General features: G+C 38.8%; 1 protein-coding gene across 1 annotated transcript in view; it reads left to right on the top strand.

Annotated features, from left to right (window-relative positions):
- LOC119794225 (ankyrin repeat domain-containing protein 13C) overlaps positions 1–19,023 on the top strand; it is a 37,530-nt gene extending 18,507 nt beyond the window's left edge. The window contains exons 7-14 of the mRNA XM_038301682.1: positions 3,023–3,089; positions 4,190–4,334; positions 6,334–6,465; positions 9,320–9,481; positions 15,392–15,471; positions 15,573–15,671; positions 16,796–16,896; positions 17,003–19,023. Coding sequence (XP_038157610.1) covers positions 3,023–3,089; positions 4,190–4,334; positions 6,334–6,465; positions 9,320–9,481; positions 15,392–15,471; positions 15,573–15,671; positions 16,796–16,896; positions 17,003–17,133 — 917 coding nt within the window. The 3' untranslated portion in view covers positions 17,134–19,023. The remainder of the gene's footprint in view (positions 1–3,022; positions 3,090–4,189; positions 4,335–6,333; positions 6,466–9,319; positions 9,482–15,391; positions 15,472–15,572; positions 15,672–16,795; positions 16,897–17,002) is intronic.
- Positions 19,024–20,994: the final 1,971 nt, after the last annotated feature.

Below are 20,994 nucleotides of genomic sequence, written 5' to 3' on the forward strand. Positions count from 1 at the left end.
CACTATTGACACGGTGGTAGAAGAAATATACTTTGTGGATGCTTTTCTTCCGCAGGGGCAGGTTCAGTTGATGGGATAATGGAGGGAGCTAAATGCAGAGAAATCCTTAAAAAAAAAAAAACTGTTAGCAGCTGCAAAAGACTTAAGACCAGGGTGGAGAATTATCTTCTAGTACCACAGCATCACTAAACCTGCAGCCAGAGCTATGCTGGGATGGATAGGGTGAAATACTTAAATGTTTTAAAAGCATATCCTGTATATCCAATTCTGTAACAAGATGTTAGATTGCTTGTTCACATATCTTCTACATCCAATCTGTATGAACTTGACATGATTTGCACAACATATAAAACAGCAAAGAAAAGAAAAAAAGACTCAGTCTATAGATATGGAAAAATAAAAGGGAACATACTCTCAAAGACATGCAGCTTTAATTGTTAGAAAAAGATGGTTCTGCAAAGTATAGAGCCACTAAACACTAAATGCTTTGTGTTGTTTTAAATACAGAGAGGTTTGTAGTTGTTGTATGTCATAATTCAAGGGCTTTTGCTTGACCTTACAGATTCATTTTTTATGTAGAATGATTTAACAGTGGAATCAGCTAATGCCAAAGACCAGAACATGTTGAATAAACAGTGTATCTGCTATCAGTGACTTAATCAGAGCTGTGTGGAGACTGCTCACAGGTCATGTACTGAACACTGTTTCTCAAGCTGGACATGAGCTGACAACGCCTTCCTGTAAAGTGGTTTTCTGGGAAGAGACGGTTGTTATTCACAGACTATGTGATTTGTAGGATTATTAATGCTGAATCTATGATAAAAGTTGGATAAAGTATAACTGGAAGGAACAATGACCCAAACTGAACCAGTGTACCGTAGCAGCATTCACTCTCTTTGGCCAAAGAGCGTCCTATAAGTGACCCATGTGGGTTTGTAAATGATTTACACAATTTGAAAGAATAGATAATATTCATGTGTACCGTATTTTCACGACTATAAGGCGCACTTAAACGTCTTTTTTTCCCCTCAAAATGTGCGGTGCGCCCTATGGTGCGGTGCGCCCTATGTGTGTTGTAACTGCGACTTTTGAGACCACCTCATTGAGGAGATGATAAAAGAGTGGTTGAATGTAAAGAGACCAGGTGTTTTTTTTCCACTCATCACCATTAATCTGTGACTCCATGCGTGCCCATCTCACAGCTGATGTGAAAAACATGGGGAAACAAATTAACGCTGTGCTCGCTGTTCAACCGCTCAACATCGGTGTGAACCGGACCCAGCAGGTGCAGCAGAAGCAGCGAGTTTACATGCAAAGTCAATGGTTGACGCGCGTATAGGTGCAGCAAAAGGTCCTGCAGCGCGTTTTGAGCCGCAGGTGCAGCACGTCGGGATCGTTTAAGCATCTGACGCACCGCCAACGCGCTGCTGCTGCTCGAGATGGAAAAATTGAAGTTTTGCTGCTGGACGCGCCGCATCAACCAATCAGAGAAGCTGATCTGGGAGCTGGCTGGGAGACAGACACAGCGCTCTGATGACATATGATATTAAATGAAAAAGGCTGGATAGATGAGGAGATGATGAAAGCGTGGCTGAGGGAGGTGTAGCCTATGTGAGGAGACCAGGTGTTTTTTTCCACGCATCACCATCGCTGCGTGCCCATCTCACAGCCGATGTGAAAAAAAAGGTGAATCAATGAACGCTGTGCTCGCCGTTATCCCGGGGGGTCTGACAAAGGAACCTCAACCGCCCAACATCGGTGTGAAGCGCCCGTTCAAAGTAAGGCTGCGAGCGGCGTGGGAGCGATGGATGGCCGACAGAGACCACAGTTTCAGGATAAGTGGAAGGCAGCGCCGGGCAAGTTACGCCACCGTTAGCGGATGGATTGTAGATGCTTGGACTAACGTGTCTGCTGGCTCTGTTCTTCAAGCTTTTGCAAAAGCCGGCATTATTTCTGAGGAGCTGCGCTGCACGGAAAGTGACTCTGACAGCGAAGAAGGGGAAATTGGCATGTCTGATTTAGCGCAGCTGTTTAATTCAGAAACAGAGGATGATGACTTTGATGGGTTTGATTAATACTTTGTAATAAATACATGAATAAAGCACAATCATACTCAGTTTTGCTCCCGCTTTATTTTTCTACCTGAAAACTTAATTCAACAGCAGCCTCTGGGCGGGTCTCCTCCTCTTCACCGCGGTGGCTGGCAGGTGTTTTTTCATCTGAATAATCTTAATCTTGCAGCTATATTTGCTGTGATCAGTGGGAATAAAGTAGTTTTAATATGTTTTTAAGTGAGAAAGTCCACCTGAAAACTTCATAATTGCAGTCAGTTCATCCAGATTATCTATTTCTGTCGGAGGCGCTCAGACCCCCACATACCAGCGGTGCGCCGACAGTAGAAATCCTTTCGTTCACGCGGTGGCTGGCAGGTGTTTTTCATCTAAATAATTTAAACTGCAGGCACCAGGATACCGGTAATAAAAGCGAACATATTCTGTCGGCAGGTTTCAGGATTTTAAGTTAATTTAGGAGTGACCACAGCGCTGTGTCATCTGCGATGTGTCTGTCTCACGGCCAGCTGCCAGGTTTGATTAATACTTTGTAATAAATACATGAATAAAGCACAGTCATGCTCAGTTTTGCCCCCGCTGTATTTTTAAATACGCAGTAGAGGTATTTAAAGGTAGTAGAGGACATGTACCTGTATATAAAAAACGCGCCCTATAGTCTGGTGCGCCTTATGTGTGTGTTAAATACAGAAATGGGACACATAACTGAGAGTGCGCCTTTTAGTACAGTGCGCCTTATGGTCGTGAAAATACGGTAATAGACAGCAGAACTTGACTGATTTGGGGCATTCGGATATAAGCTGTAGACTTTCTTGTTATGGTGGCTGTATAGCCCACTAGACATGTGCTTTAACGTCCATGATGTCATTAATTATTCATACTCTTCCTGAATGTAGATGCAGTTCAGTTTTTTTTTACCTGTGCTCTCTGCATCTTTTTTTTTTATGTCGCAGTGCCTTTGCTGTCCAGAATCCTCCCATCGGACGCATGTAAGATTTATAAACAAGGCCTAAACATCAGGTAAGTTGTTTTTAAAAAAACAAAACACAACTAGTAATATTTTTGTAGCAAGGTCACTGTTTTTTCCCCCCCTTGAAATAAATGTGTAAAGATGATGCAATTAATTTAGCATCTTCTGTTTCCATGTTCTCGCTCTGCTGTTGTGCTCAGTTTTGTGAATCAGAGGGATGTCAGAGCCTGCCTAGAAGCAAAGGGAATGGCAATGTGTCTGAGCAGACATCTGTAACTTCTGTCTTTCTGTTTAAGGCAGGGCCTCATAAATGGAGAGTTACTGTAGAATTTACTGCGCTGTTCAGCTCACTCACTTAAAGTGTCAGCAGAAAGTCGTCATACTGTGACTCACACTAACACAGTCAATGGGAATCCATATTCACTCACTGCCTTTTGGGCAGAAGCCAAATGTTTTCGGGTATAGCTTGCACTTCTTAGACATATAGTTAAAAAGAGCCCCTCCTTTAACCAGAGTGTAAACATAAACCTCTACTCTTCACTGCCATAACCTTCAGTATACTATAAACCCATTTGTAGAGCGAGTTTGAGTTTTGCTATCTGTGGGCTTTTCCCTTAAGAGCTAACCTTGATGTGAAGCTTCTCATTATCGTCTGAACCTGCTCCTGGCTGTCTAATTTTATATTCAAAATGCCCTCTCGTTATTCCAGAGATATAGAGAGGGAACAGAGAGAAACTGAGAGGGTGAAAGGAGCGAAACCAAAAACTGTCACACCGAGTTCATTTGCATTCTGCTTTCCGTCATGCTTTTCCTACTTACTTATCCACATGTCGCTTTTCTTCACATTAAGATCAGTTATTCTCTTTGCTGTCGCTGCAGACTGTGACACCCTACTCAGACAAACAAGCACACAAAATAAGCAGCCTGAAGTTTGTATTTGATCTCCCATCGCAGTGATTATCATGCACAATCTCTGAGCTCTCAGAGTAAATATGCGACATTTCTGCACCAACATACTTCCTCCTGGTTTAAATGGGCCAATACGTTTAGCAAGCTAGTGCTTTGGGGGTCATGATGAAATGTATTTTAACTCTCCATCCTTTAAACTAAACCCTTTTGTGCTTCTTGACATGTAATCCATTGGGTACAGATTGGATACAACCCTGATTGACTTCACTGACATGAAATGCCAGCGAGGAGACCTCAGTTTCATCTTCAATGGCAATGCTATTCCCTCCGAGTCGTTTGTTGTGTTGGACAATGAACAGAAGGTCTACCAGCGGATACACCATGAGGTGGGTGAGATCTACTGCCCCCAATATTCAATTCATTTCAATTCAGTTTATTTATATAGAGTCAATGCGCAACACGTCATCTAAGAGCACTTTACAATTCACCAGATCATACAGTCAATTTGAATCAAACTTTTCTATCTAAGGAAAACCAGTTGATTGCATTGACTCATTGACTCAAAGGCAATCCCTCACACTAAGCATGCTTGTAGAGAAAAAAAACTCCCTTTTAACAGGAAGAGACTGGGGTTCTAGGAGACAGAAAAGCAACTGTATAATAGAAAGAATAGGAAAAAAAGCCAGGCAGACGAGCACCGAGCCAGCTCCCATGTCAGAGGATGAAGAGAGCACATCCAGCCAGTCAAAGTCAGAGAAACAGGACTACACTGAAAAACAGGCCACTCTCGAACATCTATAAACAAAGACATTGATGGCTGCAGCATAGCTGATATTGACTGCAGAGTGGGAGAATAAAGATAGTGAAGCAGAATGATGAAATGGGGACCCTATGTCCTCCAGAAGTCTAAGCCTATAGCAGCATAACTATAGAGATAGCTCAGGTTTAGCAGTTAAGGTTAATGCTAGGTGAAACATTTTACAAACTATCTTAGCTCAATAGCTCAGGATAGCCTGAACCTCTCTTGCTATAAGCGTTATCAAAAAGGAAAGTTTTAGGCCTATCCTTAAAAGTAGAGAGGGTGTCTGCCTCGCGGACTAAAACTGGTAGTATCTGCTACATGTATTCGCTGTTTCGCAATCAGTTAGAATGCAAGTTTATTACACACATACTGACGTGCTTCTTATTTATTCCTGTTGATTTTGAATATCAGGGCTTATAGTTAATAAAAAAAAACAACACAAAGTTGATTTTCTTTGAAAATTAGAATATATCATGGCCTATGTAAGCATATGTTAGAATTTGATTGACAGGTGTCCAACAGGTTATCCTCAACACCCCAATAAGGAGAGTAAGCCACAAAAGAAAGCACTGAGTGCTGTCTCCACATATTTAAGTGAAACATTGAGTGTAAGGAAAAAGTTTGGTAAAAAAAAGGTGCCGAAACAAGAATAACCTTAAGATGATTGTGTAGCAAAGCCAATTTAAAGTCAGATTAGTATAGATTTATAAAGGACCATTGACTATAGTCACAGCTCCATGAACCACCACACACAGACATATCAGTGACTCAAGCTGCTACGGTCATTGTTTCAAGCTTTTCCTAAATAAGAAACAGCCTGGGAAGTGTTATACCAGGATTTAATATGAAAACAATCGGACTCTTATCCAAAGTCCAGAATCATCTTTTAAGATTTTGGCCTTTGAACAACACCTTTAAAGTATATTTTATGCTATTTGGAAATCAGGTTCTGAAAGCTCTGAGGAAGAACTAAAATAGTAGAATCCCAGTTGATTTTATTCCTGTGTGAAGTTTCCACAGCCACTGATGATTTGGTGTTTCTTTGTATTCTGCTGCAAAACCTCTTCTGGTAGCACTATGCTTCAATTCCCAGAAAATGTGCTAGATCTATTCCTCTCATGGTATCTATGAAATGTTTTCAAGAGAAAGATGGCACTAGACACAAGAGCTTACAAAGCAGATGAGCAGAAAGCTGCTATTAAAGTAATGTGGGCTTGTTGAACACTTCAGCAGTGCTGCAGGCGGATCTCTCCAAAGCCACACTGCAATTATTCATAAGTAAAAGGTTAACCAAGCACCAAGTGCATATGAATGGAATACTGTTCCCTAAACGGACATCTGTGTGTCAAATAAACTTTTTGAAATTATTTTGTTTATTTTTTAATAAGCTGTGAGCAGAAAATAACATAAAAAATAAAAATTGAAAAACATATCACCATGTGGGAAATGAATCATTATTGTTCAAGGTTTCCTCTTGTTTTTTTAGACAGCTAAATTAAGTGTTTTCACTCCTGCCTGTAGATTAAAACCGGACTTTTATCACATTTCTACTTGTGCTCCTTTCTGTTCTCCTGTCTTCTTAGGAGTCAGAGATGGAGACCGAAGAGGAGGTGGACATTTTGATGAGCAGTGATGTTTACTCCGCCACGCTTTCCACCAAATCCATCACCTTCTCCAGGGCTCAGACTGGATGGCTTTTCAGAGAGGATAAGACGGTTGGTGTTGTTATAAGGAGGATTTTATGCTTCCAGCTGACTCTGCTGTTACAAGCATGATTTTAAGGTCATCTACCTGCCTGTGGATACAGAAAAACATACATTTGATCAATCTTCAAGGGATGCTAAACCGATTTTATTTTAGCAATTTAGCAAGTAGCAATAAAAGAAAACTGGCCAAGTTTTCTTAAATTGTACTTAAACATACACATAACAGCTAAATCAGATCCTTTATTTGTTTTAGTGTTTTTTATCCTTTTGCATATATCCATAAATAATCTCTGATCATTAATTCTCAGTTAGTTTACTGTATGTCTTTCATTTGTCTTTTTATATCCAGTCACATGGAAAAGCACAAAAATAAATCATCAGTTCTTTAGCAGTAACTCACATATTAATGTCGAATATTGCTTTTTTTTCGTCTTGGAAAAATGAAAGTGAAACAAACTAAATGTAACCTTTGCTTTTCAAATTGAAGCTAAAAACAAATATTAGGCATTTAAAAAGAACAACCGTCCCAATGATCTGAGGTGCTAACCCCTTCAATTAAAATAACTTGATAGATGCATCTTGCAGCTATTTACCAGTGTTAATTAAGTGAGATGTTTGAAGTTTTCTTACATGACAAGTTGGTGAGATATACCAGTATAAATTCTGGCAGTTGACGGACTACCTAAATTTATCATTGAAGTCCTGTTTGAAAGCACTGAAGGCTTGAGGCTCAGATTGAAGACATGCTCTATTCCTCCTTACAGTTAACCTGTGCAGGATTTGAGAAGCCTGCTGCTGTCTATACAATCTGTTACTGTATGAATAGGTCAGTATTATAGCCTCATTTCCTCCTACAGTCCCCTTCACCACACATGGCATCGCAGGCTGTCTGTGCACAACAGATTTGCATACGGTCTAAGAATGGAACAGTGTAATGGTCAAGTCTTTCTCCTAAAGCAAGTCCAGTTTTGTCTGGTTGAGCAGGTGACATGCTGGATGCAGATGGATCTATAGCAGATAGTGAGGCATTGGGTTGAAGTTCCAGAGATGAGGAGATGAGGCTGTTTCTGCAGCCTGCTGGTGACGGTGAGCAGAGCATTAGAGGCTGCGTCCACATTAGCAGAGGAAGTAATGTATACTGCTATTACATTGACGCCACAAAGCTCCCCTTCTTGACACACGAATATAGCCTCCTGCTAACCGCTAGAAGTTCAACGTCTGTTACACTGAATCACTCCCCCTATTTTTCTCTTAACGCTGTCTGACATTTTGTCCACTCTCAAAAGATGAAACTTATCAGCAATAAATTGAGGTCCTGATTAGAGGTGTTAGCCTAATTTCTATGAATAGGATGGTGCTGTTCTCTCCCTACTCCTGTTGGTGTTGTATGAGCCACCTGCCTTTCTGTCTTGCTGGAACTAGATTTCAAGTTTCCTCTCATGGTGTGGAAAACAGATTGAAAAAATTTTCAGTTTACAGTTTGGTTTTTTTTAGGCGAGAGATGTCATGCCTGTCTTGGGGAAACTGCACTGGACTCCGCAGCTCAAGTAGCTATTTCCTGCTGTAAACATAACGTGCATTGGCGCTTTTAAACATTGCATTGTTGATTAACTCAACTATTTATAAAGCCATTTAAAACAACCACAATTGAAAATCACTGTCCATCTTAAAACCCAACACTGAGAAAACAGGCTTTAAAAAAATCTGTAAAAAAAGGCTCAAGTCAACGGGGGGGTGTTCAAAAACGTTTCTGGGACCAAACACCATTGCTTCCGTTTTTTTAAATATAAAAAGTTTAATATCAAGGGAAAGCTGCAAATACAGTAAAGTATAAAATTTTATAATAGCGGTCATAGAAACATAATTGGGAAAATAATTATTAAGGTGAGATCTGTTGCAACTAGTAGCCAGATTAGACTAGCCCCAAAACCATGAAAGGTTGAAGCTTAACATCCCCAAACCATAACACATCCCCCTCCATGCTTCACAGTTAAAAAGAAATGTATTCATGTTAAAGTTGCTGCACCTGTAGGCAAACATGTCCTCTGCCCTGGTTTCCAAAATGTTACATTTTAAGCTCAGCTTCTCGTTGATGTTTTTTTTCTTCTCAGAAGCCCTCTTTGTCTTTGTACTGTCTTGCAAACATTTATCTGGTCTTTATTTTGTTCTAAGATAGCAGGGTTTCATTCTTGATATTTCCCATGAAAGTTGTCTGCTATCTTTTTCCACTTGTACAGGTCAATCCTCCTTTAAAATGTTGCTATGGTGCTAATCATGTTTATATAATGTGACAAACTTACGGTAGGATTTTAACTACTTTAAAAGGGGGTGTCCTTCATTTTTTTTTTTTTAGCAAAAATTGTCTTGTTAAAGTACATTTTGTTGTACACTTTGAAATGTATTTTCTTCAGTTTTGTCTTTTTTAAGACAAATGACTTAGGTCTCTTATTATTTTTAGCATTATTTTAAATTTTCATATGACTAAAAATGCTAAAAAGACATATTGACTGTGAGACAAAAACGTGTTTTTAGAAAGATTGCCTAAACTAAGATTGCCACCTCCCTCCCACCAAGAAAAAGAAACAAAAAGAACATTCAAACAATTCCTGACAAGTTTTTTTAAACAGGCATATATTAGAATAAATATTTCTATTTCAAACGTATATTCAGAAATTCAGGAAAGGACCTCAGGTGATGGGCTGAATGCCAAAAATAACACGGGAGAGTACAAAAGTGTACAGAGGCTGGGAATAAGATAGGGGTTATTGCATTCTCTCTTCTTAATCTTTTGTTCTTTCAACTTCTGTTTAGAGAGGAAATTGGTGATACAACAGGCAGACTGATCTGTTTCTTCTCTCTCCAGGAGCGCGTGGGAAACTTCTTGGCAGATTTCTACTCTGTAAACGGCCTGGTGCTGGAGTCCAGGAAGAGACGAGAGCATTTGAGTGAGGAGGACATCTTGAGGAATAAAGCGATTATGGAAAGTCTGAGCAAAGGAGGGAACCTCATTGAACAAAACTTTGAGGTGATGCTTCATGTTGTTTGGCTCTTTTATCTCAATTGTAATAAGTGATTTTTATCATTGTAAATTATTAGTTAGAGATTCAATTCAGTTTATTTATATAGTGTCAATTCACAACACGTCATCACTTTACAGAGACACAGATATACAGTGAGATTGGTTTAAAGTTTTCTATAAATGGAAAACCAGTTTTGTGCATCGACTCATTGACACAAAGGCAATCCCTTACTCTAAGCATGCTTGTAGCGACAGTGGAGAGGTAAAGCTCCCTTTTAACAGGAAGAAACCTCCAGCAGAACCAGGATCAGTGTAAGCGGCCATCTGCCGACTGCGGTTCAAGGAGACAGAAGCAGAGATAGAAAAAGAAGCAGAGATACAAAAGGCAATTGTCAACTAGCTCCACAGGTGGCCACGTCCAGGAAACCCACAGCCAGGCAGACAAGCTCCCATGTCAGATGATGAAAGAGAGGACATGCAGTTAGTCACAGTCAGAGATCCAGGGCTACACTGAAAATCAAGCCAACATCTATAAACAAAGGTGTTGGTGGCAGCAGTAGAGCTGATATTTCTCTCCAGGATGGAGTAACAGCCAAACAGGAACAGACCAGATGAAGCTACTATGATAAAACATCAGAGAGCATAGTGTTAGAGACTGGACTAACAAATTTTGCAGGGTGAGAGAATAGACATAGAATGAAGAAGAATGTTGGAAAAGTGTCCCTATGTCCTCCAGCAGTCTAGGCCTATAGCAGCATAACTATAGAGATAGCTCAGGTTTAGCAGTTAATGTTAATGCTAGGTGAAACATTTTACAAATTATCTTTATATCACAGTATCTTTATCCAATGCCTAGTTTTTTAGTGTTTAGCGTCTTTGTGGAGAAGAAATCATGACTCGTTGAAATATATAATTACTTTCAAAAAATTTAGAAAGTTGAATACAAGTTGTGACATTACCCTATTCATATGTAATCTGTTTACTTTTACCTTCAGTATAACAATGAGTTCAATCATGACACTGTCCAGCCCAATTTTCAAATTGACCCTAGGGCTAGAACCAAAGGCTCTACTAGATAAACCTCACAATACCTGACTGTATTTTGTACTTGGGGATAAAGCCTGTGGAAACGGTTGAAAAGTTTTCTGACTTATTGAGACATACACTATATTGCCAAAAGTATTTGCTCACCTGCCTTGACTCACATATGAGCTTAAGTGACATCCCGTTCCTAATCCATAGGGTTCAATATGACGTCGGTCCACCCTTTGCAGCTAGAACAGCTTCAACTCTTCTGGGAAGGCTGTCCACAAGGTTTAGGAGTGTGTTTATGGGAATTTTTGACCATTCTTCCAGAAGCGCATTTGTGAGGTTGCACACTGATGTTGGACGAGAAGGCCTGGCTCTCAGTCTCCGCTCTAATTCATCCCAAAGGTGTTCTATCGGGTTGAGGTCAGGACTCTGTGCAGGCCAGTCAAGTTCATCCACACCAGACTCTGTCATCCATGTCTTTATGGACCTTGCTTTGTGCACTGGTGCACAGTCATGTTGGAAGAGGAAGGGGCCAGCTCCAAACTGTTCCCACAAAGTTGGGAGCATGGAATTGTCCAAAATGTCTTGGGATGCTGAAGCATTCAGAGTTCCTTTCACTGGAACTAAGGGGCCAAGCCCAGCTCCTGAAAAACAACCCCACACCATAATCCCCCCTCCAACAAACTTTACACTTGGCACAATGCAGTCAGACAAGTACCGTTCTCCTGGCAACCGCCAAACCCAGACCCGTCCATCAGATTGCCAGATGGAGAAGCGCGATTCGTCACTCCAGAGAACGCGTCTCCACTGCTCTAGAGTCCAGTGGCGGCGTGCTTTACACCACCGCATCCGACGCTTTGCATTGCACTTGGTGATGTATGGCTTGGATGCAGCTGCTCGACCATGGAAACCCATTCCATGAAGCTCTCTGCGCACTGTTCTTGAGCTAATCTGAAGGCCACATGAAGTTTGGAGGTCTGTAGTGATTGACTCTGCAGAAAGTTGGCGACCTCTTCGCACTATGCGCGTCAGCATCCGCTGACCCCGCTCCGTCAGTTTACGTGGCCTACCACTTCGTGGCTGAGTTGCTGTCGTTCCCAAACACTTCCATTTTCTTATAATACAGCTGACAGTTGACTGTGGAATATTTAGGAGCGAGGAAATTTCACGACTGGATTTGTTGCACAGGTGGCATCCTATCACAGTTCCACGCTGGAATTCACTGAGCTCCTGAGAGCGACCCATTCTTTCACAAATGTTTGTAAAAACAGTCTGCATGCCTAGGTGCTTGAATTTATACACCTGTGGCCATGGAAGTGATTGGAACACCTGATTCCAATAATTTGGATGGGTGAGCAAATACTTTTGGCAATATAGTGTACCTGGCATAATGCTATGGCGTTCTGTTTGTCAGTCATCTAGCCTGAATTATAGACCCTCTGCAGCCACCTTGTGGTGACAGATGTAAACCTCATCCACAGACCTTTCCCCTCATCACATTGCCTCACTGTAGTATGTTCCAGAGTTTGCTTAGCAAGCTGTTGTCTGAACTGAACATAAAGCCTCCCAAGAAGAACAAAGCTTCCCAAAACCCACTGAATGGCTTTTAAATGCTTTGTTGTATTTTTTGTTGTTGTGCAGTCTCTCGTGTTCTGTGTTAGGCTTTGTATCCTCTTGTTGCCATCTGTTTTCCTTTTGTAGAATTGTGAAACTGAAAAGGCAAGGTAACAGTGGACCTCAAAAGGTCAGCTTCGATTTTAGAGAAGACCTTTAAACTAAGCATGCCACTGTTTGATGACATTAATTATTTTGGGGAAAATAACTGTGAGAGTAGACCAATACATCAGGAGTTTTAGATCTGAACAGCTTTTATTTCACTTTGCCGGCACAGCAGAATGCCCAGGCTGGTACTCAACAGGCAGCGGGGAAAAAACTCCTGTAAAGCTGTAAAGCTAACAGTTTTTTTTCTTTTTTTTTCTAATTACTTTTAAAAATAAAAAGCCATCAAGCTTTCTCTTGGAGTCTTCAGATAGCCTGTCAACCATGCCATTGTCACATAATGCTCTGCCCTTATATCCTTACCACTGCTTACAAAAGAGAGATCAACTTGGGTAACGATCACATTTTCATGAACATTAGCAAGAGGGAGTTAACTCTGGGAGAATGTCAATTTTAGGATTAACAGGATGGCACTTGTCCCAGATCTGGTTCAGGGACAGGGAGAACAGGCTGTCCAATCCTAAAATAAACTGAAACTGAAGAACAGGCGTTGGGGGTGACTGTACTGGAACCGGTTTCCTCTGGAAAGATGGTTCAGTTCGAGGAGGAAATTCCTTAGTTTTTTTAGGAGTTTCCTTTAGCCTGTTTTTTTCTGGTAGGTCGAATGTCTGTGGGGATATTGAAATATCTAAACGGGGGGTCTGATCTAGTTAAGACTCACCTATCTGCAGAAGCAATATACTTAACACTGTCATGCATTTCAAGATCTCCTCACTTCACTGAAATGATGCACAGAAGGCTTATAGACATAAACATACATTGAGAAAAAAAGCATAAAATGCATTTCAGTTTAACAAAAAAACTAAAATGCAAAAAAGGTTGAGATCTTTAAGAGGTATTCATAAAGGTCAACTAAGTCAGTTGTCTTAGGAAGACTGCTGTAGGTTTAAGGCCACCACAGACAAATCACAGTTCACCTGTGTAAGATGGACAAAATATAAAGAATGGGATCACAGACCTGAGTGGTTTAGGGGTGAAGCATGGAGATATAAGAAAGAACAGAAAGGTGTGAAACTGTATGCAGCCTGACATAAATTAATACTTTGTAAAACCATGATCCACTGTGAAGTTTGTGGTTGTTGTGTGACGAAATGTTGAGGAGTGATTAAAACCTATACAAGACACTATATTATTATACATAATTCAGGCTTTTGATACTAAAAATCTTGCCCCTCCAACAGTCATTTTAAATGGTGCTACAATAATAGCTCTGTTTTAACAACCATTCTGCTTTACCACCTTTTTTAATTTACGATTTTCAAGGCAAGCCAGAAGGAGTCTAAAAGATATCTGGAATAAGAATGAGTTTGTGCAGAACCTGTCAGAAATGTGAGCAGCACTTACCTGTGAAATATCATCCTGTCTTAGAGCTACAAGTAGGAAGCACTTTTTGCCATATAAATGATTTATAGAAAGTATCCTTTGAAGCTTGAGCTCATGTATAAACACAAAAAGCTGTGCTTTTTATTGTCTGTCGAAGAGATTAAACTGTAATTCAGTCAGGCTGAACACTTTCTGCACTCCAGCGCTTATGTTGAAGTCTGCTCATCTGTTCTACTTCTCCCTGTTTCTCTATAGAACGTGGTGTGCATAAACTATCAATAAACACAGGATCCCTGACAAAATATTTGCAGATGATTACTTGTGTGAACAAGAATGATTATTTTGAGTCATGGGAACAGCATATGTTTTTAGCAGCTCATAGGTAGTTCAAAATTTTAAATAAATAAACTAACTCTTACTGTCTCAAGTCTCCACAGGGGTTCGATCAGACTAAATTTGACAATATCAATAAAAGTGGACCAAATTTTTCTCCTCCTTTATTTATGTTACATAATCCAATAAATGAAATTCTCCCTTAGCTTGAACCAAAGCTATATACCTAAATATTGGTTTAAAAAAAAAAAAAGTTAGATTTTGTAGTGCCTCCTATAGCAAAGCCCAAACTTAACCTTAATGTTTTTGAGCAGCACAGTTTATAAATCAAATCTATCATCTTTACAGAAATGAGTGTCTGCTTTGTTAATAGTTTTAAGGATTGTGTTTGCTGGCTATTTCTAGTTATAAACTACTGCTTTGCATTCTGGGTGTTAAATGGAGTTGCAGTACAGTAGAAGCTTAGGCTCGACAGAACAAAGAGGAAAAAATGTTAAAGGTTGCAGCGAGTTTTTGAAGCATTGCAATAACAGCTTAGAAAAGGAAGAAGATGTGTTAATGTGGATTTATCTCAACTGATATCATCATGGATGAATGAATAGATAAATAAATATCTTTAATTTAGTCATTCCTGTTGAAAATAACCAATGTAATTCAATTCAATTCAGTTTATTTATGTAGCACCAATTCACAAACCATGTCATCTCAAGGCACTTTACAGTTCACCAGATCATACAGTCAAATTGATTCAAAGTTTTCTATCTTAAGGAAAACCAGTTGATTGCATTTACTCATTGACTCAAAGGCAATCCTTCAAACTAAGCATGCTTGTAGCGACAGTGGAGAGGAAAAACTCCCTTTTAACAGGAAGAAACCACCAGCAGAACCAGGCTCAGTGTGAGCGGCCATCTGCTGAGGCTGCCTGGGGTTCAAGGAGACAGAAGCAGAGATGCAAAAAGCAGCTGTAAAAGGCCGCCCTGTCCAGGATGTAACACATGCAAATCTGCGTAATTGATGACATGTATAATTTTGATATGTATAATTTAGTGCTTATGTCTTAAAAGGGGCAAAGAAGTGACATTCATTTAATCATAGCACTATACGTTCCTATTGTCTTTGACAAATAAAAATAAACACACATGTAGGTATTCACATGTGGCAATACACTCATTTTTAAATAGAGTTATACATAGCCAAGAGGACCAGATCACAGCAGTAAAGAAGAGTCTCTCAATGCCATAACTCTTTAATAATCGGCAGTCCTAACTGTTATATAAAGATTGGAATACATCAGTATTTTATTAGTCAAACAGGAGTCTTTCTTTCCATTTAATTTAAGGACAATAGAGTTTAAATACAAGTGGATTGCTAACATTATTTTGAATGGCCTGTTATCGATGTCATGTTATTTTTTGATGCCAACTCTGATATTTTTTTTCTTCCTCTTAGCCAACAAGAAGGCAATCCTTAACCCCTCCCTTACCCAGCACCATCTCCTGGGAGGAATACATCACCGCAGACAATGGAAGGTAGGAGGATAAAACTTGCTTTGTAAAAGAATAATCAATGATGACCAATACATAGAGAATCTGTAATGATTTCTTCATGTGTGTTGTATCTTTATGCTTAGAGCACCTCATTTAGGAAGGGAGCTGGTCTGCAAAGAGAGCAAGAAAAACTTTAAAGCCACCATAGCCATGAGTCAAGACTTCCCTCTGGGCATCGAATCGTAAGTGTTTATTTTAAGCTTCCCACCAGAAACAGGTGATTTTAAACTGGTTTGATGAAAATAGAAACTTTTAGCATACCAGAGAGGGAATTTTACATACAGCTTGTATGGGTATTAATGTTAATGTTCTGGGAGTAACCATGTTACGTAATACATGTTACATGATAACATGTAACATATATGATATATTTTTTTCACTCAAATGTTAATCCAGCTAATTGGTTTTCACATATTAATTATGGTGTTAATTTAGAATCTAACACAGTATGTTACTACAACTCTATCAGGAAGCACTCTTTGCTGTGGGGAGAGATTTTTACTGCAGAGATAGAGCAGGGGAGATGAGAAAACGGCCCACGTTCACATTAGCTGAGGGGCGTAAATTGGGCGAGTTTTCCTTATGCTTTAATTTGTGCTTAGAAGAGCTCTGCATATAGAAAACTGCATCACTGTGCTGCAAAGGCTCTTTAATCAAAAGCTAAATGTTCCCTTGATTTCCTGCTTATGTCTGGGAATAAAGACTTCATCCATGTTGATTACAAACTGCTATAATTTAATGAAGCTTACGTTATCTCAACATCAGCAACACAATCTGACAGCTGAATTCTTTGTTTATCAACACATAACACTTTAATTTCTCTGGGTTTTTTTTACACTTAGATACTAAGAGTGTAGTCTTGCTGTTTTTTGCTTTTTTATAATAGTGCGATTAATCTTTAATTTGATTACATAGTATATCTTATGATTGATAGATTACTTTAAAAGTCTTATTCTTTCAGTTTTTTGTCTAATTCATAGCCAGTGGAAGCCTGTATACATGCAAAAATATGACATTGTTAACAATCTATTTGCTTTATTGTTCTTTAATTATAAAAGTTAATCAATGAAAAGTTAATCTACATCAATATATTACAAAGGAGTCTTGTTCCACCACACACACTAAATTATTGTAGATATATAGACAATGTAGAATTAGTAGTAGTATTTCATGTTGCAGGAACTGGATTCTTTTTTCACAAAATTCTTAAAGTAGAATCTTTATAAACATCTGACCCATACTGTATATTTCTAACTTTCATTCCTTGTTGATCCAGTTAAATATCTTTGCTTTCACCCTCCTTCAGGTTACTGAATGTCCTGGAGGTGATCGCTCCCTTTAAGCACTTTAATAAACTCAGGGAGTTTGTTCAGATGAAGCTCCCCCCTGGCTTTCCTGTCAAACTCGGTAAGCAGAAAGTCGCTACGGTTCTGGAAAAGAAAGAAATGTTTTCATTTTGTTTTATGAAATGCATTTGCAGTGAATTGAAGATTCTCTCATTGGTTTCCTGCAGACATCCCCGTCTTTCCCACCATCACAGCCACCGTCACATTCCAGGAGTTTCGCTACGACGAGTTTGATGCATCCATTTTTACCATTCCCACTGACTACAAAGAGGATCCAAGCCGCTTCCCTGACCTTTAACCTCTCGGCTTGGACTTAAACTATAAGTTAATCCTACGAAACACCTTTTTCATGAATAAAAACCCCTGGAGAACCTGTCACCCACTCAGACTATGAACACATACTGTACAGCAGCAGGATGATGACAGGACCAACTCCAAGTGGACGGGTGCTGAGGTGTTGCTGATTCTCATTCTCACCTCCAAATCTGAGGCAACGCAGCAGGAAGTGTAGGTAATTGATCTGTATCATCAGTCAAAGGGCATTGAGGTGAAAAGAAACGGCAGCAGAGCAGGTGAGCTTTTATTTGTGAGGTAAAAGCGGAATTAAAAACTACCAGTTCAGTTGAGGCTTGTATTTAAATAAGTTGTTTATAAAGGGACTGTGTCTAACTGACGTGTTGTGATGCACTGATAATGCTGTGGGAGATGTCTGACAGAAAGTTTATATTAGATTCATTTATTATTTGAGCAAAGTGGACAAAACAAACAAAAAAAAAACGTTCTTACCATTAAGGCTTATTATATTTTACAGTGTAGACAAAATAAAACCATCTATTATTTGAACTAGATATTTATATACGCTGTAAAAAAGAAGACGGGTACCTTTTTTTTGTTTTACATAAATGAAAATTTCCCTTTTATCAGGATCACCGAAATAATTTGATTTGTTTTCAAACTTGCCATAAATTCCCTTAGTCTTTGTAAGCTTGTATACAAGTGATTGGAGGATGTAGTGAAAGATGAAGAGAAAGGTTGTGGTTACCTCTGTGGTAACACAAACACTACAAACCAAAAAGCAGCATGTAACGTTCTGCCAATGTTCGAACTCTCACCTGTGGTCATGAGGTATGAATCATTAGAAGAACAAGACTAGAGAGAGGAACTCCCAGTGGAGCTCTAAGTAGAGCCACTGCTGCTCCATCAGCTCAGGCATCTGATCAGGATGTGTCCTGGGGGACAAAAACATTGGGAGGAAAACCTTGCGCAGAACCATTTTATGCTGAAGGGACTATATAAATATCTTTTAAGCGGTGGTCGCACTGGGATCCCAGAAAATGGGAGTTTCCTTCTGTTACCCCATTTGATCCAGTAAAAAAAACAATAGATGATTGGATGTTGTAGGTCTCCTTCCACAAACGTTTTATCTGAGTTAGAAACTCGTTCTTCTCATCAGAACTTTGGCAACGGAGCCAGGCCTGTAGGTTTCCTGGTTAACAGGATAGATTTAGACCTGTGACAAGCTACTTTGTAACTAAGGCATATTCTTTGGGGAGCTATTTGTGCCAAAGTTTTAACTTAACTTTTCTTTAGTTTAAATGCAATATATTTTGCCAGGTGCATCAGTCCCTCCTGCAGTAATCGTGACCTCCTTACTACACAGTTCTGGTTCCATGCTTGAACTTTTTCCCTATTTGAGACAAAAATCAAACAATATATTCCCATTTAAAAGGGAAAAAAAGCTAATTTTAATCTAAATTTTGATATTTGTTAAAGAGCAATGGCTTATTCCTCTCTACGTGGCCTTTCAGTACATATTATTAGAAGTCCTTCATCAGTGTACTAGATACAAATTCAGAACCAGGATCTGCACAAGGCCTTGTAGCTTTGTTCTTAGATTCATATCCTCATTTGGTACAAAATCACCACCTTTGGGACACAGACAGTGTTTCATGCTGTATAATGGTTTAAAATGACCTACATGATGGTGTCTTCAGGCATCTGACAAATCACAGGTTTAACCAGACTTATGGATGTTACGCCCCCAAGGTCTAAGGGTGTTGGGGAGGTAACATAAATAATGTGTCCAGAGCAGTTTGGGGGAAGGTAAAAATGATTTATTACAAAAAAAAGGGTTAAACAGACCCAAAACACAAAACAGCTTAACCCAATTGAAACAAAACAAAAAAAAGAAAAGGGCAAACAAATTCAAGAATGGTCAAGAGCAAATAAAATTACAAAATGCCCAAAACCAGTCAGACTAAGTTTTAACACAAAACAACCCAAAAGAAAAGACAAAGGGAGCACCAAACCTCCCAAACACAAGCTACTAGCTTGAACAAGTACACCTAAAGCAGGTTAAGGAAAATATAATCAAGCTAGGGCAAAGAGTTCTATCTTCCCAAAACAGATTCAAAAAAACAAAGATGGGGGAACAGCTTAACAAAACCTTCCTACTAGCTGTCCTCAAACTGAAGCTTTATAGGAGCCTTTTATAAGGTGCAGGTGGGCCTCATCAGCATTCTGATTGGCTTGACACTCTCCTGCTGATCCAATCATGTCACTGCTCCTCTGCAGTCCTCAGGCAGCCAACAAAGATCTGTCCGTGCTGAACCTGCATAAGAAAAGCCTGCAGTCTTAAAAGGCCAGGGGCCGTAACAATGGAATGATTAATTCGTTTCCAGAAATCTTGACAGATTTGGTTTGATATTTTCATGATGTCACATAAGGCAGCATCATGGTTTAGGTGTTTTTTTTAATATATATTCACAGGTGAGGTACAAAGAACTACAATGTTATCTATCATTTACTAAAAGCTTACAAAGACACTAACTGGCTTTTCCATGTTGCTAAAAAGGCAAAGTTATTTTGATTTCTGTATCCAGATGATGGTAATACAAAACTCTTCGCAATTCTGGTATTTATCAGATAGAAATTATTATTTTTTATTCTAAATGCTTTTAAGCAGCTATAGTTTAGTCTTATTTAATATCAGACTGTGAGAAAAAAAGTGTTTCCCTTGTCTTTTTACACAGGGTATGTAAATATCTGTTTTTACCTTTTAAATCATGTTTAATTATTTACTTCCATCTATCACTGATAACATTTTTTCTGTACTAAATGAGACCTGTGAATTTGGTAAAAAAAAAAAAAAAAAAAATAGTATTTTTTTGTTTAAAATCAAAATTTCTCAAATGTCTCTCACACACGCAAAAGAAATCTGAATTTTTCACAGACATGCTGTCATATCACCATACATTTGTTATCACTATATAAACTGTCTACAACTCTTCTTTGGTTTAGAGACACTTGTTTTATGATTCACTTATTGAAATATAAAAAAATACATTGAAGGGATGAAAGCTGCAGATCTATACGGTACATAACTCTTGGTAAGTGGCAGCGAGTCTTAAGTTGTGCTGATTAAGTGTTTTGTTTTTTTCCACCTTTTTTAAACTATGTAACAGACTAGTTCAAACATGTTTTATCTATATGAAGCATATAGATTTATAATAATTACAGTATACATGCAGATTTAACATATAGAACAATGGCCTTTCTGTCAGTATATTTGTTCATCTTTGGGTGTTGGTCTCTCTGTTTTGATATTTTTAACTGATAAGAAGTAAGATATCTTTGGGTTTTTGTTGTTTTATGTAGCATCTGATGACTTATCTCACACTCTTGTAAGTTGTGGTACATTTTCTTTTTTTTTTCAAACATAGATTTGTTTAAGCGGCTTTCTTTGAACTCTGCAGTCCTTTTTACTTCAGTGATGTACCATATACCTCTCTGATAGATAGAAATTATTTGAGAGGATATAAAAAAGCACAAAACACAAAGAATCTGTCTGAAAACTGGGATACAAAGAACTGTTGTTTGTTAAAAACCCTTGTCTGCAGGATGTTCCTGCTGTACTGGTTTAGACCAGACAAATAAAGCTTTTTATTTTTTATTTTTCCTGTCATTAAAGTTCAGCTGGGGGGTTTGCATCTTCATCCATGGCAGTTTTTTTGTTGTTGTTTTTTTTAACTCCTGTTGCTCCAATTTTAAATGTTTTCTGTTGGTGTTCTTCCATCAAACTACATGTCAGTTGTACAGCAAAAACTGTTGTATAAGTCTGCAACACTATTTTCATATAAAATATGCTAAAAATAAAAAA

Source organism: Cyprinodon tularosa, unplaced genomic scaffold (assembly GCF_016077235.1).
Source record: "Cyprinodon tularosa strain WSP-4 unplaced genomic scaffold, ASM1607723v1 ctg471, whole genome shotgun sequence".
Taxonomy (NCBI): Eukaryota; Metazoa; Chordata; class Actinopteri; order Cyprinodontiformes; family Cyprinodontidae; genus Cyprinodon; species Cyprinodon tularosa.